This window comes from Gobius niger (assembly GCF_951799975.1).
Source record: "Gobius niger genome assembly, chromosome: 14".
NCBI lineage: Eukaryota > Metazoa > Chordata > Actinopteri > Gobiiformes > Gobiidae > Gobius > Gobius niger.
The window spans coordinates 4,598,934-4,622,504 of NC_136865.1; the positions used below are offsets into that span (position 1 = coordinate 4,598,934).

General features: G+C 41.7%; 2 protein-coding genes across 3 annotated transcripts; both read left to right on the forward strand.

Annotated features, from left to right (window-relative positions):
* Positions 1-230: 230 nt before the first annotated feature.
* On the forward strand, positions 231-7,348 carry cbx3a (chromobox homolog 3a (HP1 gamma homolog, Drosophila)). 2 transcript variants are annotated; one of them, XM_079571352.1, is made up of 6 exons: positions 247-342; positions 2,890-2,958; positions 3,427-3,574; positions 4,609-4,759; positions 5,119-5,213; positions 6,897-7,348. In XM_079571352.1, exons 2-6 carry the CDS (start codon positions 2,943-2,945, stop codon positions 7,018-7,020), a joined length of 534 nt encoding a protein of 177 aa, XP_079427478.1. In that variant the 5' UTR covers positions 247-342; positions 2,890-2,942; the 3' UTR covers positions 7,021-7,348. The 2 variants fall into 2 exon arrangements, with proteins under 2 accessions (XP_079427477.1, XP_079427478.1); XM_079571351.1 differs by lacking the exon at positions 2,890-2,958 and having other exon boundaries at positions 231-342.
* A 6,649-nt stretch (positions 7,349-13,997) lies between these two features.
* snx10a (sorting nexin 10a) lies at positions 13,998-21,906 on the forward strand. Its single transcript, XM_079571337.1, has 7 exons — positions 13,998-14,051; positions 18,214-18,260; positions 18,338-18,424; positions 19,509-19,609; positions 19,675-19,773; positions 19,976-20,170; positions 21,630-21,906. Exons 2-7 carry the CDS (start codon positions 18,228-18,230, stop codon positions 21,751-21,753), a joined length of 639 nt encoding a protein of 212 aa, XP_079427463.1. The 5' UTR covers positions 13,998-14,051; positions 18,214-18,227; the 3' UTR covers positions 21,754-21,906.
* The last annotated feature ends 1,665 nt before the right edge of the window (positions 21,907-23,571 follow it).

Here is a 23,571-nt window from a genome sequence, read left to right on the forward strand (position 1 = left end):
AAGAAAACGTGCTCGGTTCAGGTGGGTGTTAAGAGGTTAATGTCAGAACGGTTGCTACTGAGCAAAAAAAAAAAAAGGAAAAGAAGAATTTAGTTATTTTTTTTTAGTTAATTAAAGCCTTTTTCCTCTATTAATTGAGAACTTTTACCACCTTTTCGGGAACTAACGCCATTTTATGCAACATTTTATATATTTTGGGCAATGGGCGGGAACAGAGGCGTCACGTGGGCCGCTCCTCTTCCGGGCTACTGTTGTTCCGTTCCGTCCGTCCATCAGTCCGTGCAAACAAGTATTTGGCGCCCGTGCAGCTGCTGCTCATACGCACAGGAGACACATCGCGTGGTAAGCGCTTATTAACGTGTTCCCCAACATCTCCAAAAAATATGACTCCATTTTTGTTTCAAACCTTAACTTTCAGCGCACGGTCCCGGCGAATGCAACGCGTTAGCTCGTAGCCGTAGCATGCTATTCGGCGGCGGCTAACGCTACTTGAAGTTGTATCACCATTGTTTTATTTTAGCTAGCCTTATATTTCTGCGTTTTTTCCAGTCAAATGTGCGGAGAAAATTGCTCAGATATGCATGCATGTCAAGTAGGCTAGCTTGCAGGCGTTGTTTGTGAAGCGTTAGTTGGTTTTCAGACAAAACGAGGGCCCGCGTGTTTTTTTTTTTGGTGCGCTTTTGTCCTGACTCCTGCACATCGGCGCCAAGCGAACCTCCCCCTTTCCCCAGAGTACTACTTGTGTACTACCTGTGTACCCGAGAGAATACTCAAACACGGCTCCGTGCACAAAATCCGCCTTTACTGCTCTGCTAAAAAGTGCGTAGCCCTTTTCGTTCAGCGGTGTAATGTGTATGTTAGCATTAGCATCGAATGAATCGGTCTTAATGTAAAGTGTGCAAGGCCGAGCGTACTTGCGTTGAGGAGGGTTTATTTTTCTTCATTTTTTTTTTTATTGGCCAACCTCAATAAATATCCTCACGGTTGGACACCTGGGATTTAGAACCCCCTTCACTTTGGCTACGATGATGAAGGGGGCAAAAACACCAGGCAGCAGCTCACAACTAGAGTGCTGGAGGAAATCCAGTTACCATGGTGATCCGCCATGTTTGCCGCCGTTGGCATACATCTTCCGTAGACTAATATTGGCTAAAATCAGTATTAAAAAGTTGAGAAAGAAGCTGATCTGCTGGTAAATACTTCTAACTCACTGTAATGTCCAAGTGTTTGAATGTGAACAATAACTCCAGTATTTGAACTTTTAAAATCTCCATTAGTTTATAATTGCTGCTAATCCCATGATTCTTAGAGATATGACGTCACATTCCTGAACTCTATGAAGGCAAGACAACACTTGGAGTACGCAAAAGCATAAAACCTCTGCTTGGACTAGCAACTACACTTGCAGAATTCTCCTCGCTGGCAATTTGGAAAAGTTATCTCTTACTTGCATAATCAAATTTCTAGTTTTAACCAGAAAACCTCTGCCTTAACCGGACACATTCCCCCCCCCCCAGCTTTACCCAAATCTAAAAGCTTTGCCTGTAGGCTGGTGTAACGCCTCATTTGAAAACTAAGGCTCTTTCCTCGCTTTTGTCATCAGGTTTTACATAATTTTTGTGGGGGTTTTGCCACCTTTTTGTTGCAATTGGTCACGTTTTTCTGGCTTCATCAGTTGCATTACACATAAAAGAGCTAAATGCTGCCAAAACACTACCAAAAAGCAATAACAACGTGACAAAAGCGCAACAACAATGCGACCAAAAAAATGAGGAAGAACTCTGAGTTTTGTAGGGCTTGGCTTTAAAATGAGACTTGCCCTGGCCTATAGGTTATGGTGGGGGTTTATAGACTGCAATGTTGTAAGGTAAGCTAGCCACACGCCATTTCTAACTGATCTAAACAACAGCACGTCATTATTTCATTATCTGCAGTTGAACAAGCAATTTAAATAATCCTGAACGTGTCAGATTTACCTCCGTTCTAAACTGCAGGCCGAAAAACGCTTCCGAGAATAACTGAACAGGTTTGGCCACATGTGTCGGAGCCAAACCATGTCAAAAGACTGAATATGAGCGTGTTTGAAAGCAACTTCTGCTACCATTTTGATTATTACAGTTCACAATCACAATAACAAAAAAAAAAAAGATTGTTATGGATGCCCTCCCGCTTGTCCATCCAAAAGCACAGAAAGACAGCATGACAGAACTGCTAATAATATCGTACTAATATTTTTGAGATAACGCCACTGTTATGTGCTCACCTCGTGCTGAAAGGAGAATAGCTGTGTAGAAGCCTCGATATCCTTTGCCCAGGCCCTGGTTTTGTGCAGTAGAAGAGTCTAAAACTCTTCTTCAGGAGCAGATCTCAACCATTTTATGCCACTGGGATGATTGTTTCTGTTCCCTTCTCATTTCACATAAAGGCTCATGCTTTGGTCCGACATCAAAACATTAGCGCTGTGTGATGATGTCATCAGGCCGCTCGGCTTTGTTTGCTTGGACAGGTGTGAGGGCTGGCCAGCAGGGGGCAGGTATCTCTTATTAGAGGATTAGTTTCGAAGCATATATATAAAAAAAAACATGTTATGCATAGTTGTTGTTTTAATGTAAATATGAATAAATAAACAAAACAAAAATTTCTTTAACCGCACCAGATAACGGTGTGAATAATGGTGATTTCAATGATGACTAAAATAATCGTGATTGTTATATTTCCAGAATGGAGCAGCCCTGCGTTGTGATAGCCGTTCATGTGTGTGATGTTTGGTCTCGGGTTGCTCGCTCTGAGGACATTTGCGCTGGTCGTTTGCGTGATTCTTGATGGTTAGAGTGAAGTCGCTCTAACTCGCTCATTAGTTTCCCCTTGTGTTTCCCCTTCACGACACAGCGGCTGGTGTTACGAAAAAGGAGTCACATCAACGTCACTCCAACCGTGAGGATATGGAGAATAAAACAAGTAACACAATAATTTACTTTGCAAATAATATAGTGATGTCTGTTTTATATATGGTCACATTGAGGTAGCGATGGATATGATCCTGTAGAGCAGTGGTTCTAAAACCCTTCACACGTCTTCCTAAAATAAAATTCCACCAAGGCATTTTACATTAGGACCAAACCGTGGAGAAAATGGATCTAAATTGGTGTATTTAGTCTAAATTTGGTCTAAGCCAGGTCTAAATCAGAAAAAAAGACTTGATTTGAAATTTTGACCAAATGTTTCACAGCTACTGAGGGCACATCCCACTAAAACAGTCTTCATTTGTGTTGTTTGATGTAATTCTTGCATGATCAAATTGAGCAAACTAGTTGCTGCTTTATTGGGAGTCCGCCTGGTAAGAAACAGGTCTGTGCCTACGTTTGAACTCCCTCATACGGGTTTCTCCTCAAGTGAAAAATAACCCCTGATTGTGTTTGTCCTCAGGCACCATGCGTAAAAAGCAGAACACCAAGTCCAAGAAGGAGTCCAATCCGGCGGAGGAGCCCGAGGAGTTTGTGGTTGAAAAGGTCCTGGACCAGCGCATCGTCAACGGCAAAGTGGAATTCTTCCTCAAGTGGAAGGGCTTCACAGAGTGAGTGGGCGTGGCCTGGGGCGGAGTGTGGAGGCGACCGCACACGTCTCTTCAGGCGCTCTAGTTTGAGCTGGATTATCCTGCGCTCATTTCAAATGCTTCAAATCATTTTGGGTTCTAAGTTTAGTCTGACTTCTGACGAATGCACTGATACCAAATGTACCTTTTCATTCTGGTGTCAATAAACTATTGATTCTAGATTTTCAGCATAAAATTGAGTGAATTGACTTGACTGCACACAGTTTTTATGATTTGGCGTAGTCAGCGGTGCTGGTCAAAATTCAGTGTGGATGTTGTTTGGAAAAAGCATTCAAATATTATTGGAGCGGTTGGCCACTGCTCCTGAATTTTAAATTAGCATTCATTATTTTGGACCTAAAATACTGTTATGAAAGGTACTTATTGTATCATTGGATTTTTCTGAAGACGACCAAAACAGACATTAGACAGATACTGTATATTTCTGTGGGAATCATTCGAAAAATAGATGAATCACTTTTATACAGGGGAAACATGATTTATAGGTAATTGACATTACAGACCTGCTTCTCTTTAACCTCTTAACCCCCACCTGAACCGAGCACATATTCTCCAGTTTGGCTTTCCCCAAATCTAAAAGCTTCTTGAAAAAGAAAGTGTCAAAATAGCGACGAAAACGCAACAAAAAGGCCGCAAATAAAGTGAGAAAGAGGGACAAAAACTGTGGCGAAACATGACAAAAAACTACGGGAAAAAGCAACACAACAAAGTGATGCACAGCAACAACATGAAGCAAAAAGCAACAAAAAAACTACGAAAAAGCGACAATAATTCAACAAAAACACTTCCAAAATTAGACAAAAATGCAGCCGACCCGACGTAAAAATTAGTTTACTTTTTTCAGCCTTAGCTTTCAAATGAGACAGTACACTGTTGCTCTCCAGTCGAGGAGCCTTTAGATTTGAGTAAAGCTGAATTGGCTAAAGCTGGGGGTAAGATGTTAGTGGCGAGTTCTATTTCGTGTTGGACTGAAGTCCTGTGTTGTTTGTGTTCAGGGCTGATAACACATGGGAGCCAGAGGAGAACCTGGACTGCCCGGAGCTCATCTCCGCCTTTAAGGACGCTCAGAAGAACATCCAGGAGAAGCCCACGGCGGTGAAGAGGAAGGCCTCCGCAGACGAGGCCGAGCCCGAGGCCAAGAAGGCGGTGAGTGTCTGCTGAAACAGTGTGGGCCAGTGTTTAGGATCAAATTCTATTCAATTACACTATTATGAATATGTCAATTTAAAAAAGTTATAACATGATTTAAATCATTAAGATCAATTATTAGTGTTTTTGACACTTTTTGTAACATTTTTGGTATTGTGTCTCAAGTCTGTGACCAGATGAAAAGGTGGTGGCACCAGCGCTACTAAAACATGATGCACTCATTCATTGTTTCACACTTGGTAGAACATGTCCAGGGTTGATATCGGTGGCTAAATCCTCCATAAGTCCTGTATAATACGACACTTAGTACTACTGTGGTGTGTTGTATACTGGACTAACATGGCGCTGTGTTTCAGAATGAAAAACCTCGGGGCTTTGCCAGGAACTTGGAGCCTGAACGCATCATCGGTGCCACTGACAGCAGTGGGGAGCTGATGTTCCTGATGAAATGGTATGTTCACCTGCACTGTGTGAAATGGACAAAACCAACCCTCACATTTAGATTTGTTTTGATGAGACAAGACGTGTAAGTGGTTTTTCCCCCGATACCAGCATTTCAAAGTTACTTGGTTTTCGCTGTGATACCTGTGTTAGTTTTTCAGATACTTGTACAGTGGTCCCTCGTTTAATCCGTGAAGTACTCAGCTTTAGTTTTTACAATTATTATATATGTTTTAAGGCTGTAAAACCACACACTTTATACACTTTTCTCACTCGTCCACACGGGTTCTTCCTTGTCTGGTGAACACTGTGCATGTTTTTTTTTTGTCTAAGTGTGATTTTTAGATTCACATTACAGAGGTAGGATCTCCGCTGTGCGTTTGTTCCAACTATGAGACAATCGTAACAACAAGGAAGGTTTTATCGTAGCAATCTCAGGCTTCAGAAGGCGAGTGTTTAGCTCAGGCGAGCGTTACCCCCGGCCTGTGCTGCCGTGACTCTCGTCTGTGGTGCTGATGTGTTGATGGGACACACAGAGATCCTCTATGCAACGAGAGGAGGCTCACACTGCGATCAGCCAGTCAGGACGCAGAACATAATGTACATACGTGCAAAATACAAAACAAAAAAAGCAGGTACCGATTTGTGGTGTTTAGTTCCATGTCTTGATGCTGTTGATCCAGGGACGGCATTCAGGGAGTGACTTGGTTATTTTAGCTCAAACAAAGGATCCACCCCCTCCCCACCACCTGGACCGATTTCTCCTGATCTTTTACACCATTTTATTATTTTTGCCCATATTTTTTTTCCAAATTTTCAGTTCTTCGCTCTAGGGCTGCAACTAACGATTATTTCGGTAATCGATTAATCGACCGATTATTTTTACGATTAATCGATTAATCGCTTGGCTGTGAAAGGTGCATGGAAATTGTATTTTTTTATTTTTTTTCAATTTTTTTTTATCACATAAAGCTAAAGTGGCGCCGCTTGAGGACACGCTGATGGAGTAAACTTAAAGTAAACGTTTGTAGGAGGCTCTTTGTGCTAATTCTGCTTTGATTGGACGAGACAAAGACAGATATTTATGAAATTTACGATGTACAAACACTGCAGACCCTAACTTTAAAAAACAAAGTAGGTTTTCATCCAAAATAAATAATTGTCTTGTCTTTTTTGCTCAATTTTAGTCTGTGTTTACTAGAAAACGATTAATCGATTACTGGAATAGTTGACAACTATTTTAGTAATCGATTAGTTGTCGATTAATCGATTAGTTGTTTCAGCCCTACTTCGCACATTAATGTTCTGTTTCCTGGTTCTAGATGACAATTATTTTAATATTTGGTATCAAAAATCAAGTATTGTTTTAGTACTGATATTGGAAACAAATGTAACGGTACCCAGCCCTATGCATGTATGTATGTAGTTTTAATGAACAGAGCTAATAATAAATTGGCCATTTGACAGCAGCTTGGCTCTGATTAAGCTTCCTATGAGTCGCTGATTAAACTTCGTATCAGTCACTGCAGTTACATGAACAAGGGGAAAGTCAAATCTCCAAAAATAGGATTTCCACCCAAAAAGTTTGAGCTCTCACAGCGGCCCTGGTGTCCTGGCTAACCAAACGAACAACTCATAACTAGAGACTGAGACATCCAACCCTCTGATGATGCCTGTGCTCGTCTGTCTGCAGGAAGGATTCCGACGAGGCCGACCTGGTTCCTGCCAAAGAGGCCAACAAGCGCTGCCCTCAGGTGGTCATCTCTTTTTACGAGGAGCGCCTCACGTGGCACTCCTGCCCGGAGGACGAAGCATAGTAGCAAGCTTTAGTTTTTAGCCAGCGTCCCCCCCTTTTTTAGCCGTCAGTTCGTACCTCAGACTCGGGCACATGTGCGGTGCCGCCTGCTGATGTTTTTCGTTTTTGTTTTCTGTGACACGAGTGGAGGTGAAGATTAGATGAGTCGTCTGCGGAGAGGAGCCGTGAGCCCGTTGCCTGTGTACATATCCGCTTCTATAGTCTGTTCACTTCCTTTGCCACGGTTGATCCTGTTTGAAGGGACATTTTGTAAACTGTTTATATTTGTTGAAGATTAATAAAAGGCTTTTATGTGACCAACTTTGTTTAATAAACTTGACAAAATGGAATACGAGCGTCGTTGAGGAGTCATTTTCGGGTTTCGGGCAAATTAATTCTGTAGAAGCGACAGAAATATTAGGGACATGTGTAATTCAGATATCGTCCAACATTTGATTAAAACTAGACATATGCATGAAACATTTTCAATTTGTCCACATTCAGTTTTCATAAGCAGAAATAATTTACAGTTCTCATATCAGCTTGTACTTCATTTCCAGGCTTTCTGTATGCAAAGCTCTACACACCATTGACTTATCAGTATCCATTTTCTATTTTTCCTTTTCATACAGTTTGCACACGTTTGCACCACAATCATAAACCCATTTGGCTAATCGACCAGACTTCTCACTATGTTATAAGCGTTGTATGCCAGTGATTGTTTCTTGGATCAGGCCATGCACCAGGTCTAAACCACTGCACTGTGATTGTGTTTGATCTACAGGGGGCAGCAACAAGTTACAGAACACCAGAGGGCTAAACTAAAGATAAAACATTGCAAATGTAATGGGAAACCCCACATTAAAGAGATGAGCCTGGAGCCACAGGTGGAGTAAAGTGACTTGCTCCCGGACACAACAGCAGAAGCTCGATTGGAACCAGCATAAGCATTTGGATAGTTAATCAAACAATACAGTGTGTGCATGACATTCCTTTTTTTTTTTTTTTTTTTGGAAGTTTTTGACTTTCTGTGGCATTAAAAGGTCTTTTTACTGCAATATTTTCATGGCTCAACATATCAAACTTTGAAGGCTGTCATCGGGACATGATCGTAATCGTTATTTTCCTTCATTTTCCTTTGATATCTGTCTTTGTTAGCTGTATTCTCATTTTTGCATCAATCTGGTCCAGGTAGTGTATGGATACTAACCACTCTGCCACTAATAAGTACATGCAGTAGTTATTAATCTACTCTTGGATAGTCCACTTTAAAAATGTCCCTTTATGGAACAACATTTTCCTGCACATTTCAAATAAAAATCCAGCCTAATAGTGGCATAAACAAACGTGAAGCGGGTCTTGTGAGCTTGTGAGTGAGTGTGGACTTTGGTCTGGAGTGTGAGGAGAATGTGCTGCCGTGGCAAAACGGGAGATTTCTTTCTATCAAACAAACAAGATTAGCCGCAGTTTCACTAAAACTCTTAATTGCAGTGGTTCTGCAAAGTTCTGCTTTCATGAGCCACAATTCAATTCAATTCTTTTATTTTTTTTTGTCTCCAAAAAGCATGAAGCTTGTCTAAATGTTGTGCCCAAACTTTGGCATCCCTCTGTAGAGCATTTTGTCCGGAATGAGGGGACATTTCATAGGTAGAACCAAGAATGTGTTCAATAAAATTCCTACAAATGTTCTGGGGGGAACATGTAACATCACCTGTGAAAAGACAAATGCACAATGATCCTGAACACAGCTCAGATTAGGACTAAACCATACCAGTCTGGTGTCAGAAAAAAGGTTTAGGTTTTTTCATCACTTTTTTCTTTCTATTTTTCCAATCGTTTTCTAATTTTCCCAATATTTTGACCACATTTTTGCTCATTTTTATTACTAATATTTTCTCTATTTCCCCACATTTTTAACACAATGTATCCTTAATGTAAGGCGAGACACTGCAGGTGAATAGGGAAAAAAATGTTTATTTAGAGATATCAATTTGAAGCTTTCGCTGTCGATCACTGATATAAACATGAGAAAATAATACATGGCAAGTTTTCTGTCATTTTATCTTTTCATATAAGAACAAGGTGTTTTATGCCTAAAAATGCCCCAAATTTCCCATCTTTTCGGCGACGAAATCTGAATAATGGATAGAGCTACATTCAAATTTATGTGTTTCATTTTATTGATAAATGAGTTACCAAAACTTTTTCACAGGGGATTTTGAATTTCTTGTTTAGTTTTAAAATAAGCTGTTTTTAGTGGAAAATTTTGTAAAAAATTTAATTTTCGCCTTATTTTTTGACATTCAAAACTCAATAAATGGGGCTTAAGGGATTAAATAATAAAAAATCCCTCTGAAAAAAATCTTCCAAATATTGTTCAGTCCAAGGCTGGAAAATTTGAAGTCTTTAGGTCCGACTGACGTGGACATAGTGTCGCCACAATGACAGAAAAAATGTGTTTTGAGAAAAAGGCCCTTGAAATTGCATTCTCCCATATAAGTCTATGGGGGAACATTGAATCAGAGCAATATTTAAACATGTTATTGTGAAGATTAGGTATATTTTCTGTTTCCGGGTGAAAGCTTGTATGTTCAGAGACCAATTTTGCTCAAAACCTGAAAACTGAAAAAAATGAGTTTTGCCCGATCCCGTCAGACCTCTGAAGCTAAGCAGGGAAGGGCCTGGTCGGTATTTGGATGGGAGACCGTTTTTGAGGAAACACCGGGAAGCCTGTTTGAATGGAGTGAGTGGTCGGTGATGGTCGGAGGTGGCCGATGGCACAGACTGGTAGCCTCACTTCCATCAGTCTACCCCAGGGCAGCTGAGTATCGAGTGAATGAACAACGACGACAGTGTAGCGCTTTGAGAAACTTGGTAACGCAGGCTTGTAAAGCGCAATACAAGTGTAAGCCATTATTACTATTTTTTATTCATTTTGCCACAATTTCTTGACAATAAAGATGAACCCGATGTTGTAAATGTGCAGATCTTCCACACATGTTTGTTCTGTCGTCTGGTTTTAATCTCGACGACAAATATTTCAGTTTTGGTATCGGAAATAGTATCGTTCAGGTATCGGTATCGAAAACCAAGCATCGTTAAAGTACTGGTATATAAAAAAAAAGTGTAGCCTATAGGCCTACCTCGAAATCCACGATGGAGGACATGTTGAGGTCTGAAGGTTCGGTCGGGGCCTTAACACTGAATGAAGAACCCTGGATAAACCCACATTTCTCGGATTATTCTTGTAAGGAAGAAAGGGCAAAAATCTACCAAACTCCAATTGAAAGACACTTGGCTGCCTCGAAAAAGCAGATCATTTCATCTTCATCCACATGAATAGACTTTTTGCTTCATCATTTGATCCCAGACCTGCTGTCAGTCACTCACCGCAGACTTTGGACGTGCTTCAACTCTTTCCTTAAGGTCACATTCTTTTAGAGTGTTTCCACCGAGGTATGTGCTGACCTCTAACTCTATTGATTGTTTTGCAGGGTTGGAGTTTGCTGCAGTGTCTGGGGGCGACAGTTTGGCTCACGATGGTAAAATGGGTCGTCTTATAACCGGAGGGTCGGCAGTTTTATTTTTCATATTAAAAACAAATACATTTAGCGGATTCATTGACTTAAACATCTTTTAAACAAACCGAAATCTTCCTTTGCCTCGTCCAAAGTCCCGAAGTAGGAAAGAAATGTCTGTAATCCTGACCATTATAAAGTCCCATGATGATTACTGAGATTGATTAAAGATTGCGATTTCGATTCAGTTCAGACTCACTGCCCAGCCCTGTAGGGCAGGGGTAGGCAACGTCAGGCCCGGAGGCCAAATCCGGCCCTCCGGCATAGAACCTCTGGCCCTCAAGATGATTTTGAGAAACACTATTACACAAATCACAGAGTACTTTCAACATTATTAGAGTTAAATGGGAGAAAAAAAGGTAGACATACTGTCAACACACCCAATGAGGTCATAACACTGGCATTTGAAAGAAGTGCACAGGAAAAAGAATCATCGTTTTAAGGAAGAAATGACATAAATCTACTTGAATTAAGAGATTAAATCTAAGGTTTGGGTAGATTTGGTCTGGTCTCGGATGAGATAAAACCTCTACTAGTAGTGATTCTCTTAATTCAGATAATTTTGTGTCATTTCAAGTGAAAAACAAGTATTTGTCTGATTCCAAGAGGGTTTTATTCTTGTTCCATTGGCGCTATAGCGTTTGTATCTTGTATTAGTTCAAACCGACTCAAATTCAACATAGAAGAACTTTAATTCAAGCAATTTTAAGTCATTTATCTCATGATGGTAATTTTTTCCAGTGTTGTGCTTTACTTTGGGCGAATAATCAGCGGCTTCGGCCCTCGGTCTATTTACAGTAAGGAAAATCGTCCCTCTGCCAGGAAAACTTGCCTACCCCTGCTGTAGGGTGACCAGACGTCCCAGTTTACGAATACAAAAAAAACGTCATTGTCCTCCTCGGGGGAGCTGTGTCTTTGTTTTCACCTTAAAACACATAAAACAGTCCCGGTTTTTGAATTCCCCTCGGATTTCTCCAAAACCATTGATTTGTCCCACTCTCAAACAAGCGCCGTCCCAGTTGTCCCAGTTTGCCATGCCAGAAGCAACGTTTTCTACTTGAAACTTTGATTCACACACGTTTTTTGGTAATGTGTGAATCAAACAGGAAGTTCCCGTCACGAACAAACCAATTACATTTGACTTTCACAATCACCCGCCACAAAATCCCATTGTGTCCGTGTTTTAAATGTGGGACATCTGGTCACCCTTGGTTGGTGGAGACAGTGGGGCCGATTGCGCAGATTGGCAGCCTCGCCTCTGTCAGTCTACCCCAGGGCAGCTGTGGCCCCGATGGAACAAAACGAGCTTGTCCCCGCAGAGAGTGAGTGAAGGAGCAACACGCATCATGCATCATGGCTGGCGTGAGTAAAACTTAGACTTTTTTTAATCATCATATCTTGAAAATGATTTATTTTGTATTCTTCGGAAATGTCAATATGATCCATGTCATTTTACTTTCGTCATTTTGATTATATTGCTTCTAAAACGTAAATCAGATATTACTCAGTTACTCAAGTACTCTTTTCTTCTTCTAACTACAGTACATGTGGGCTACTAGAGAAACTTTTGGAAGAAATTGTTTTATCAAATGGTACTTTTTCTTCTACTACTAATCTGAGTAAAAAGATAGTTACTCATTCCACAGTGTGTAAATCTTTAAAGTGATCGTCTGTAAGTTTGCAAAGTGAGGAGCGGTAGATTGAAATGTCAATATAAACAATACAATTCCTCTCCTCTTTAACCAGAAAGGCAAGGCAAGTTTATTTGTAGAGCACAATTCATACACAAGGCAATTCAAAGTGCTTCACAGTTGCATAAATACAAGAAAACAAATAGAATCAATAAAAGCATCAACATAAAATTAATCAATTACAGTAAAAGGCGAGAGTGCAGATAAAATACTTTCAGTCATATGCATCGGTAAAAAGAACTGTTTCAGCCTGGATTTGAGCATTGTCAGAGTTGAGGCATGTCTCACATCCTCATGAAGACGGTTCCAGATTTTAGCTTCATGAAACTGAAACGCAGCCTCACCGTGTTTAGTCCTGACTCTGGGAACCACCAGGAGACCCCTCCCTGAAGTTCTCAGGGCCCGAGATGGTTCATACGGCTCTAACATGTCAGAGATGGACTTTGGTGCTAAACCATGAAAAGACTTGTACACAAGCAGAGCTGTTTTAAAGTCTATTCTCTGAGTGACAGGAAGCCAGTGCAGAGACCGGAGCACTGGACTAATATGGTCGTATTTCCTGGTTCTTGTGAGGCCTCGAGCAGCAGCGTTCTGGATGTTCTGCAGCTCTGATAGGTCGTTTAAAGAGGCCAGTGAGCAGGCCGTTAGAAAGCCCTTCTTAGTTTGCAAAATGAAGAGAGCAGGAACAGAATTTAAAAAAAAAAAAAAAATGATCAAGCTCCTCCCCCTCGCTCCTGATTGGACCTGACAGGCTGGATCACAGGAAAAGCTTGTCTCATTGGTCAGTATGGGAGGATACTAGACGCTGATTAGTTGCTGAGATCTGGGAAGGAGGGACTTATATATATTCAATAATAAATATATCTATTATTTACTTTACATCAAAATGCAAGACCAGGTGGTCGATTTTGCTCATTTTATAAAATTTGTAAAACATTTAAATTTCCAGACTATCACTTTAAGCGGTAAAAGCTTCATGTGACACACACATAAATAGACGTAGTTGGTGTTAAATGTACTTTATTTTTCATGGGGATATTTTTTATTAGTAGTTTTGATTGATTTGAGTTATTATATTTACATTGTTTACATTATTTACATTACAATAGCAAGAAAGCTTATGGGTGCCTACCCCGAATTCAAGATTAGTTCACTCTAGTATTATTTGTATTTATTATTAGTATTAGTATTTTGGAAATATAGGAACAAAATTGGGAAATACTTTGCTCAAAAGCCGCACGTTTTTTTTTTGTTTTTTTTTTGTTTTTTTTCCAATTCTCTTTCCTCTGTGAAAAATGTACATCTTTTTTTCTTCATTAGTCGCATTAATATATTGTATTTGGGCATTAAAAATGGCATTAAAAGCATTCACTTGGACTTGCTTCTGCCTCTATTTACCAAAACACAACTACGAGTCGATCGCCGCCTGCCCACGTCACAGCAGCAGGAAGTGAGCGCACGCGCAGGTGCACAGGTGCGAGAAATTAGCTAATGAGCCGCAGGTGCGTCAGGTGCGCCGCGTAACCGTCCCGGGACCTGACGAGCCGCCCCCCAAGTGTCCTTAACAGTAACACAGCTCTCTCTGCGCAGCTACAAATTATACCTGCGTTTAGGCCACGCTTTGACCTGACCGGGCAGAGGGGGCGTGACCATGCGCCAAAGCGGAGCGCGGCCTCTGCGTGTACACGAGTCCAGACACGAGTCCACACAAGAGTCCAGACCAGAGTCCAGACAGGACTGAGGGGGGCAGAGAGGAGAGCTACGGTCACGCTGCGACTGACACGGTGAGGAACGCTTCCACTTCTCCTTTGTTGACAACAGACTGCCCGAGCTGCACGTGCACTGCTTAGCAACTTCATTTCAGCGCCTTTCCATCCGGGTACATTTCGTTATTAGATATGCTTGTTAAAGGGGGGGTATTATGCAAAAATGACTTTTTCAAGCTTAACATCATGTTATTAAGTCATTCCCTCATTAAAACCATGCCTGAAGTGTTGCCTGGGCACATTCACGTATTTTCGAGTAATCTGTAGAAACTCTGATGGCGGCCATTTTAGGGATAAAACGCCTGATTCCTTCAGGAAACGCCCTCGACCTCCAGGATACGCCTCCGACCTTTCGTCACCAGCCGAGTAGCCAACCACTGCTCCTCAGCAGAACCCCCTCCCCGCAGTGTCTAGCCCTAAGATGTAAACAGAGTCATCATGGAGGATTAGCTTCATGTGTTGTGAACCGGAGCCACAGCAGACTTTTACAAAAACACACATCAGTGTTTCTGTTACCGAAACACCCAGGATTAAAACCGGTGACAAGAACGCTTATTTCAGTGTCTGGTTCTGCGCTGGGCCTTGATGATGCACAGAGCCTCCGGAGAAAGCTAATGCTAAGCTAAACCTCGAGTCATCACGTGAAAACGAGAAATATGCACAAATAAAGTCAATAAAACCACCACACACATAAAGAACCGTTTAACAATGATCACACACGGAGCCTGGCTTGTTGATTTGGAAGTTTATTGCTCACATTTCATCTACAATGGGTCATAGACGAGTGGCTTTCTCCCGGAGCTAACAAGCTAGCCGCGACAAGCTAACGGGAAAATTCACTGAATACAAGCAGCATATTATGCATTGAAAACGTCACTAAAACAGGCAACTGCTTGAAGCAGCCTTTATGGTGATCACACACGGAGCCTGGCTTGTTGATTTCGTAGTTTACTGCTCACATTTCATCTACAGTGAGTCGTGGCCGAGTGGTTTTCTCCCGGAGCTAAGGCACTATTAGCCGCGACAGGCTAACAACCTTCACCTTCACAACATTCATTGAAAACAGGCAGCATACTGTGCACAAATAACGTCAATAAAGCAGCAACTACTCGAAGCAGCCTTTACGATTATTACACAATGAGCCTGGCTTTACACATTTATGGTTTATTGCAGACTTTTCATCAACAATGAGCTGTAGTCGATTATAACAAGCTAACGGGTAACCTCGAAAAACCATTGTCCACCTGCGGAGATAATGTCCGTCTTTTGAATCGTATGGGCTCCTGCAGATCCTGGTGTCGTCCATGGGGGTATAGTTAGAGATCCATAGGGCATGGCAGATGCAAAGAGAAGCCTCCAAACAGCAGTTATTTGTCAGGCAAGAGCCCCTTCCAAGCGTCCGGTGTGGAAGGTTCGTCTCCAAATAATATCCTGTGTGGCCATTGTTCACAAAGTGATAAACAGTAGCTCCTTTCCAACAATAAAAATTAAAATGCACCGATCGTATTTTCAATACTTGAGACAACGAGCGCAGTGTTGTTGTGATGCCACAGACAGCGTGTGGAGGGGGCGTGTCGGAAAGGGTCAGAGGTTCTTAAAGAGACAGAGGCCTATTTCAAGTCATCCGCTACCGCCATTTTGAAAGAGCAATTTTATACAAGGCAGTTATTCTAATTTACTGCATTGACAGACCAACAGAAGGTTTCGTCATCATTGTAGTGTGCTATAGACTGGTGCTATGTGGCTGAAAAAAGCATAATACCCCCTCTTTAAGTTTAACGTAGCCCCCGTTATCAGAGGCGTGTTGTGAAGGGCGTGTGTCCCAGGAGGGCTCGCTCATGGTCGGCATCAGGCTTTCTGCTGTGACCGCTGTGTGTGTGTGGAGAAGTTTGCTTTGTTTGGCTCAGAGCTGGTTCAGTTTAGAGCACAGTGTGTCTGAAACGTCCGCACTTCTTCCCTTTGACAGTGATCTCATGGACAATAGGCTTTTGATGGACTTGTGACAGGTTACATTTCTAATCCATCCCTGAACAGAACCTGGCCACAGTCTGGGCAGTCTTGGCTCCCTGTAAGTGGAGCAGATTAAGCTCACTTTGAGGGATAAGCTTTTTGGGTTACAAGAAAAGTCCGCTTGCGCCCTAAACTTAAACGCCCCCAAGTATTCTGCTGCTTATGGGAGAAAGTGGGGCAAATGGAGCCTCTTTCTTTGCTCCTCTTTAAAAAAATCTTCTGGCATATATGGAGCGGGGTCAGCTGAACTGAGGCTCGGGGAAGGTGGGACCATCAGTCGGGAAGGTTTGCCATGAGGGGGATCACAGTGTCGTCACGCCGAGGCACTGGTGGGCAACGCAAATGTGTGGAATAGATATTAATTGTTCTATGGTGGGTCAAAACATCGTTCACAAACAGAGCATGGCATTTGTGAAAGGATCGGTGCTGTACAAGATGTGTGATTTAAATAAACAGCTCTTCAAGCTCTGAAAAATCAGCTGTTTGCCCACCAGTCACCGAAACATCCGGAGAAAATCGCGGAAATAAACCAAAACAGTGGTCCTCTCTATTGTTTGCACAATCATCATAATATATATGTTTCTTTCCAGACGCCAAAGATGCAGATTGTGCCATTTTGTTCATTTTAATGAGCTTGTTTCAACCATGCCCAGAACCATCAACAAACAAAGCATAAACTATAGAATTGCAAATGTTTGTTGCTCATTGTTTCTTATGGACCAGAGTCGGTTCAGTTTACCCCAACGTCGGGTCAAATTACTCCATTTTATTCTTCTTTGCCTGGGGTGGGCAGTTAATTCTTCCGAGGGGCCACGTGAGTGACCTGCTTTGGGTTGAAGGGCCGCACCAACGATGACTTCAACTTAATACTGCCCAACTTTCTCCCATTGCAACATGTGCTGAAGGATATTAAGTCTAAATAACTGATGTAAAACAAAGGGGCAGTGATCATATAATGCTCTTCTCTCGGCTCCTTTTCAGTCAAACTGCACCGACTCAGCAGTTTTGTTGTATATATTAGTGTGAAACAGTGTTAATTTCGTCGACTAAAATATTTAGTCTTAATTTTAGTCAAAGTGTTATTTTTGACGACTAAAATTGGACTAAAACTAAATTAAAAGTTTCTCATGAGACTAAAACTATGACTAAAATGTCCAGATATTGTAGTCGACTAAAATAAGACTAAAAAAAAAAGAAAAGGAGAGACTAAAATCATCCAAACTTCTATTGAGCGTCTGAAAGAGCCTCAGATCATTTAAATCCTCTGTTAAAGGATCAGCTCTGAGCTTTGTTCATGTGGAGCAGCTCCATGAAGCAGCGGAACAAGATTAAACATGATTATAATTAATATTATCAATGCAAAGTCGACTAAATTAGTTTTAAATTTAGTCGACTAAATTGACATGCAATTTTAGTCGACTGAAACTAGACTAAAATTGAAGATATTTTTTTTGACTAAAACTAGACTAAAATGTAATTACATTTTCGTCAAAAGACTAAAACTAAAAGTAAATTAAAATATGTTGTCAAAATTAACACTTGTGTGAAATAAATAATAACAATAAAGAAATATAGGGCCATTTGGAGTTCACCCTGGTGGGGAATGATCCTGCTGCCTCTGATACTCCAGTAGGCACAAGGCAACTCTATGCACTACACAGTTCGGCCTGGGAAATGTCAAGAAATGATAGAAATAATGAAAAGAGTGTCGAGGGCCTGGATAAAGCCGTAGTTTGCCCACCTCGGGCCTAAACTATTTATCTGCTTTTATTTCTAACAGACAGACCGACCAAAAAGTTACTTAAAGAAGTGGAAAAAACCTGTTTACATAAAAAGTGGAAGGTTCAAATTATTTAAAAATCAAATCTATAATCTTAGTGGTTAGACTTGCCACACTCTTCCCTATTGTTGGTTGGCTGGCTTTCAGACACTGATAATGATGTTTGTTTTTAATGTTGTTACTTAGAGTTGACAGCTGTTCATAGACAGTTCCTAATCTTTTATACAAGTTCATCATGTCTCTGGTCTGGTGCTTTTACATTGTGAAACATTTGACAAACAGTTCGTTGGTAATAAAGACATTTAATTTAAAGAGCCGCTACTTTCCGAAAACGTAATGCCAGGGATCCTAGAGGTCTTCATAGATGACTCTTGCTCTGCTCCGCTGCAGGTGCTGTCCTGAGGATGGAGCGCATGCTGGAGAACCTGTCCAAAACGGTAAGCTTTGAGTCAGTATCTCTCCTGTGTCAGGTGTGTTTGACCTCTGACCTGTGCTCTGCCCCGTGGTGACGCAGGAGTTCGTCAGTATCACAGTGAGAGACCCGCGCGTCTACAAGGAGGACATCTGGCACACGTACATCGACTACGAGATCTGCCTGGAGGTGAGCGCACGTTCTACGACTGACCACCTTTCAGCTGCTGATCACATGACCATTTACTCACTCGTTCAGCAAAAAAAAGTAGCAAAAATGTGACAAACACAACAACAAAGTCATAAAAAAAAATCTATGAAGAAAGTGACGAAAAAGAATGTGGAACGTGGAAGATGACACGGTTAACTCCCGCCTCCTGTGCTCTGATCGGCTCTGCTTGAGTCAGCGAGATTCAGATGGCACATTACCACAATCAGAATAGTTTTTATTGCCATTGTTTGAGAACACTTTCACAAACTAGGCGTGCAACATAAAAGATAAACATAAAACTCGTTCATGACGGCACTTCGGACCCGAAGTAACAACTTTCTGAGTGACAGTGCAGGATTTTCGAGGCAGTTGTGGTGAACAGGTCTGAGCTCATTCTACACATTAGGACATGGCTGGAACATGTAGGGGGAGGAAAATGCATAATTAAAAAAATGTTAAACTCTGTATAGACCCTTTTAGGCTATAGGGGCATGCATAAAGAATATGCCACATATATCTCCTAACATGGAGGATCAGTCGCGCTCGTAGGTGATGTGATTTGTTCAGTGAGAAGCCTTGACTGAATACAGGATGTTTATGTGTTTTCTCTTTCTGTAGCCCCACTGCCTTGTTTGTTTTGTTTTGTGTGTTCTTGGTGCTGTGAAAGCTGATTAGGTTTTTTAAGAATGAGCAAAGGAGTAGCAGGTCATTGACCCAATACACTTGGGCACTTATGTTGCCCATTTGTTGCCCACTCACACAGCTTGTCACACAAAATGGTTAATGTTGTGTGAAATGTGAGGTCTGTTGTGCTCAATTTAACAACCATATTGAAATGGACTTCGACTAATCAATATTGTGCTTAAAAAGAAAGGAACATATTAAAGTTGTTTTTTCTCATTTATCGTATTTTCTGTATTTTCAGCACATTTAGCATGTAGAATAGGCCCTAGTAAACGCAGAGAAAGTTTGGTCAAACAGGGAACTTTGGACCTGTTATCTTCCACGTTTTTTTGCCACAAAGTTATCCATGAATGTTCTTAATATTGTGCGTGCGTTTCAGACCAACAGCATGTGCTTCAGGAGGAAGAGCTCCAGCGTGCGGCGGCGCTACAGAGAGTTTGTGTGGCTGAGACAGAGCCTGCTGCAGAACGCCCTCATCATGTACGTGCATTTAACACTCTCCATTACTTATGAGACCTGTGTGTGACCCGAGCTCTCACCCCCAGAGAGCTGCCCAAGCTGCCCCCGTGGAAGCCCTTCTTCCACCTGAGCAGCCCCGAGCAGGTGACCGCGAGGATGAAGGGGCTGCAGACCTTTCTGGAGATGTAAGTGTCTCTTTGGTGTGACATGTTCTCATCCGAAAGTGTTACTGTATCACCTTTTGTTTTGACTATAAATATAAGTAAGACAACATAAGTGGTTTAAGTGTGTTTAGCGGGTCTGGCCCAGTCTGAACATTGGAGGTGGAGGACCTCAGCAGGTTCTAGCAGGAGCTGTCAGTTCCTCACTGCTCTCTCCTGTGTCCAGCGTGGTGCAGTGCCCTCTGCTCCTGTCCGACAGCCGGCTGCACCTGTTCCTGCAGTCGGAGCTCAGCGTGAGGCGGATGGAGCGCTGCGCCCGGGGGAAGACGCGCTACACGGTGGCAGAGGCCATCCAGAGGTCGAGCAGCGCCTGTGTGCCGCTCGCCGAGGACAAGAGCAGCTGCGACTCGGACTACGAGAGGTCAATATCAACATGCTGTTCTTTGTTTCTTTCAGGGCCCAAACAGAACAGTTTGACATAAGTTTACCCGAGTGCCTGAATTAATTTAAAGGAACTAGATGCAAGTTTGCCATTTTATACTCACTACTGCCACCTCAGGTCTTACTGCAGCTTCTATATTAAGCTCGTGCATGACAGCACTTCAGACCCGAATTAACACCTTCTTCAGTGACAGTGCAGGATTTTAGAGGCAGATGTGGTGAACATGTCTGAGCTCATTCTACACATTAGGACATGGCTGGAACATCTGGGGGAGGAATATACTTAATTTTAACATTTTAAACTCTGTATAGTCCCTTTTTAAGAATCACAGCACAACAATCTGCCCTCGCACACATCCTCCTGCGTGGTCGTCATGCCTCGCAGAGGTCCTAGAGATGTGGGCTCTGCGCTTTAATCCAACTAACTGTAATATACAATGTCATCTAGGGCATTTATATGCGATATTCTGTATAAATTGCAATAACAAATTGCATAAAAATTGCACGTAACTAGTTTTTCAGTAAATTGTGCAAAAAAAAAATGCCACCAAATCGGGACCAAAATTGAACTTGGTTAGTTTCACTAAAACTTTTACACATTTTTAAGTTCAATGCATTTTTTGTTTTTGGCTGAGTTTGCATAATATGTGCTGATCTCGGTCAAATGAAGACTTAAGTGATTCTCAGGACACAGATATTGCATCAACCAATATTGCAATACAATATTTTTAGTGACATATTGGTCCGCCCTAATGTCATCGTCATCATTCAGTAAAAGCAGTTTCTATACTCTGTGATCACGTGTGGTCAGTGAAACACAGGGCAGGTGTGTATATTAGCAGTCACCTACACTGAGAAAACACAAATCAACACATTGTTCCAGGAGGACAGGTCCACCTGGTTGTAGGCCTTGTGCACAACATGCATTTCCATATTTTTGAGAACAGTATGGCGAGAATATTAAAGCATGAATATGTAGTCTCTGTGGTTTATGTCAGGCTTCTTTCAACGCCCACTTTGGGCTAAATGTTTTGCTCATCCACTACATCCTGAGCTATGGCAGGTGCAGTGGATGAGCAGAACTCTGGGGGAGGTTGAAGTTGGGACTGGAGAGAGAGAGTGGAGCTGATGGAGTTCACGTCGTTGTAACATGGAAAGAAGCATCTTTCATGGTTAAAATAAAAAACCCAGTGAAAGGAGCTCTTCAGACTCGCCGCCGCCATGTTTGTTTACGATTAACGACACATGTGCAAGAAATGGGAAGTTGTGAATAACCAGGAAATGGAGTAAACCTGTTGTTATGTTCCGGTCACTGTTGGTATGTTCCAGGTTTCTCATTATCGTGACTCGTCCTGACGTTTAAATCAATAGATATTGGATTAGTTCCAGTATTGGGTGTAAATGGCATTAATTCCCTGAGTCCTGTCTTGTCCCTGCAGCTGCTCGTCGTCCTCCGTCCTGGGGCTCAGTGTGGACACGTCTTCGAGCGGACACTTCCTGGACACGTCCTGTGGACACGCCCACTGTCTATGCGAGGGGCGGGGCAGCAGAGGACTTTCTTAGAATACCACTTTTTATACTTTTCACAAATGTTACAGACTTTTAATATGTTTCTAATTCATATTTACTTTGTTCAAAATATATTTAATGTTTTAAAAGATGTTTGTTTCTAATGGTAAATTCTTATGGAGTATTTTTATGTAGGTCATGCTGTTACTGAGGGTTTGCAAGAGATGTTTTGGAACTGTCATTTTAAAGAAAAGCATGATTTGAACTCATTTTAAGACCGATAAATAAATTGTTTTTTGACAAACGCTGACCCGACGTGTTAAATTAACATTCCTGGTCAAATGTTCACACTTACATTCACAAATCAACCAAAATGCACAAGCTTTTAGCGTGTGTTGGTCCACATGGCACACCTGTGTTTCCTCCTCATTCCACCTGGAGCTTCCTGATCCTGAAGTCTGGTCTCTGAAGCTAAACGGATTTCTTGTTAAATGTATACAATACAAAAAAGCACTTTGAAAACTTCACAGCTTGGCCAAAGTGCTGTACACACAAAAACACACACAAAAACACATACATTACATTACATACTGTTCCCCGAATCCATCACATCAGACAAAAAGTGTTCTTGAAATTACTAATTTACAAATTAAGCACTAATAAATGTATATTCCAGTTTTTAGTTTTACTGCGTGATGCGTTTTCACCCCTGAAGTTGCAGATATTGGGGTAAATAAGTAAACGTGTCACTGATAGAATGACCTGTGTTCAATAATAACAAAGGCACAAAGTTTAAATGGAAAGTCCATTAGAAACTGAGCTGTTTTAGAGTTTAGATGTGTCATTACCGCGTAACGCCGCACCAGTGTTTTTTAAAGCCTGATTTGTTTCTCACATTAGTATAAATGCACATCCTTGACTTGGCTGCTGGGACATCACGATTATATTGTGACTCCCAGCCCTGTCGTGCAGCGCTGTGGCCTGTGGATGGCGCCGTCTCCCTCCTAAAGCTAAATCAAGCTGCCCCTCCTCCTCCTGCTCTCAGATGGAGAGATGCTGTGCTCCACTGACCCCCCTCCTCCTCCTCCTCCTCTTCGTCTCTTCATCTGGCTCATACACTGCTCTGACGTGTTGGTGCACATTGTGGCCCTCAGCCCTGTCCCGGATTACCGTGCACTTCCTGTAGTCGTGTTTTAGTAACATTTTAGTCCTTGGTCTCGTCGCTCTCTCCTGTGCTGTCCCCGTTTGGTCCTATTCCTTTCATTTTCTGCTCCACTGATCTTTCTGCTCGACTCTGTCCCTCATCCAGGCCCAGCGCTTCCTACAGTAGAAATCCAGATCAAAAGGATGCAGATCCCGCTCTCCGGATCCATGGGCTACAATCATCTATCTCCAACCTGTCAAACTTATATTTTTGCTAAAATGAGACTAGAACTGTTTGAAAGAGCCTCATTTCATTTAGATCCACAGCCAAAAGGAACAGCTCTGTGCTTTTTGTTCACGTGGGAGAAGAAACGTCATTTTAATGAATATTATAAATGCACAGTTGACTAAATTGACCTTGAAATGTACTAAATATTTACTTTAAAACAAAAGCATCTTCTGTCATAGTGAATAGTTGAATAATATGCAGGTGCTGATGATGTTATAGATTATTGAATGCCATATGGTTGTGATGTTACATTTCTAAACTAAGAGATCAAATTGATGAAAACACTCCTCTGAGGTGGATCATTACGCAACACGTCTTGATCAAAATGTTCCACATTTGTAACTTAAGTTATGAAATGCCCAAGAGTTCAAAATATGGATTTAGGGCAGGTGCTCTGTGCAGACAGATAAGCTACCACTGCAATATTTACTTCAAATTGT

What these genes read in the sequence shown, in the direction of transcription:
- cbx3a (XM_079571352.1), top strand. An exon ending in AGCCCGAGGCCAAGAAGGCG is followed by an intron (nt 4,760 to 5,118) that starts GTGAGTGTCTGC and finishes GCTGTGTTTCAG; the next exon opens with AATGAAAAACCTCGGGGCTT. An exon ending in CTGATGTTCCTGATGAAATG is followed by an intron (nt 5,214 to 6,896) that starts GTATGTTCACCT and finishes GTCTGTCTGCAG; the next exon opens with GAAGGATTCCGACGAGGCCG.
- snx10a (XM_079571337.1), top strand. Translation starts at nt 18,228, where the DNA reads ATGGAGCGCATGCTGGAGAACCTGTCCAAAACG. An exon ending in TGGAGAACCTGTCCAAAACG is followed by an intron (nt 18,261 to 18,337) that starts GTAAGCTTTGAG and finishes GTGGTGACGCAG; the next exon opens with GAGTTCGTCAGTATCACAGT. An exon ending in CTGCAGACCTTTCTGGAGAT is followed by an intron (nt 19,774 to 19,975) that starts GTAAGTGTCTCT and finishes TCCTGTGTCCAG; the next exon opens with CGTGGTGCAGTGCCCTCTGC.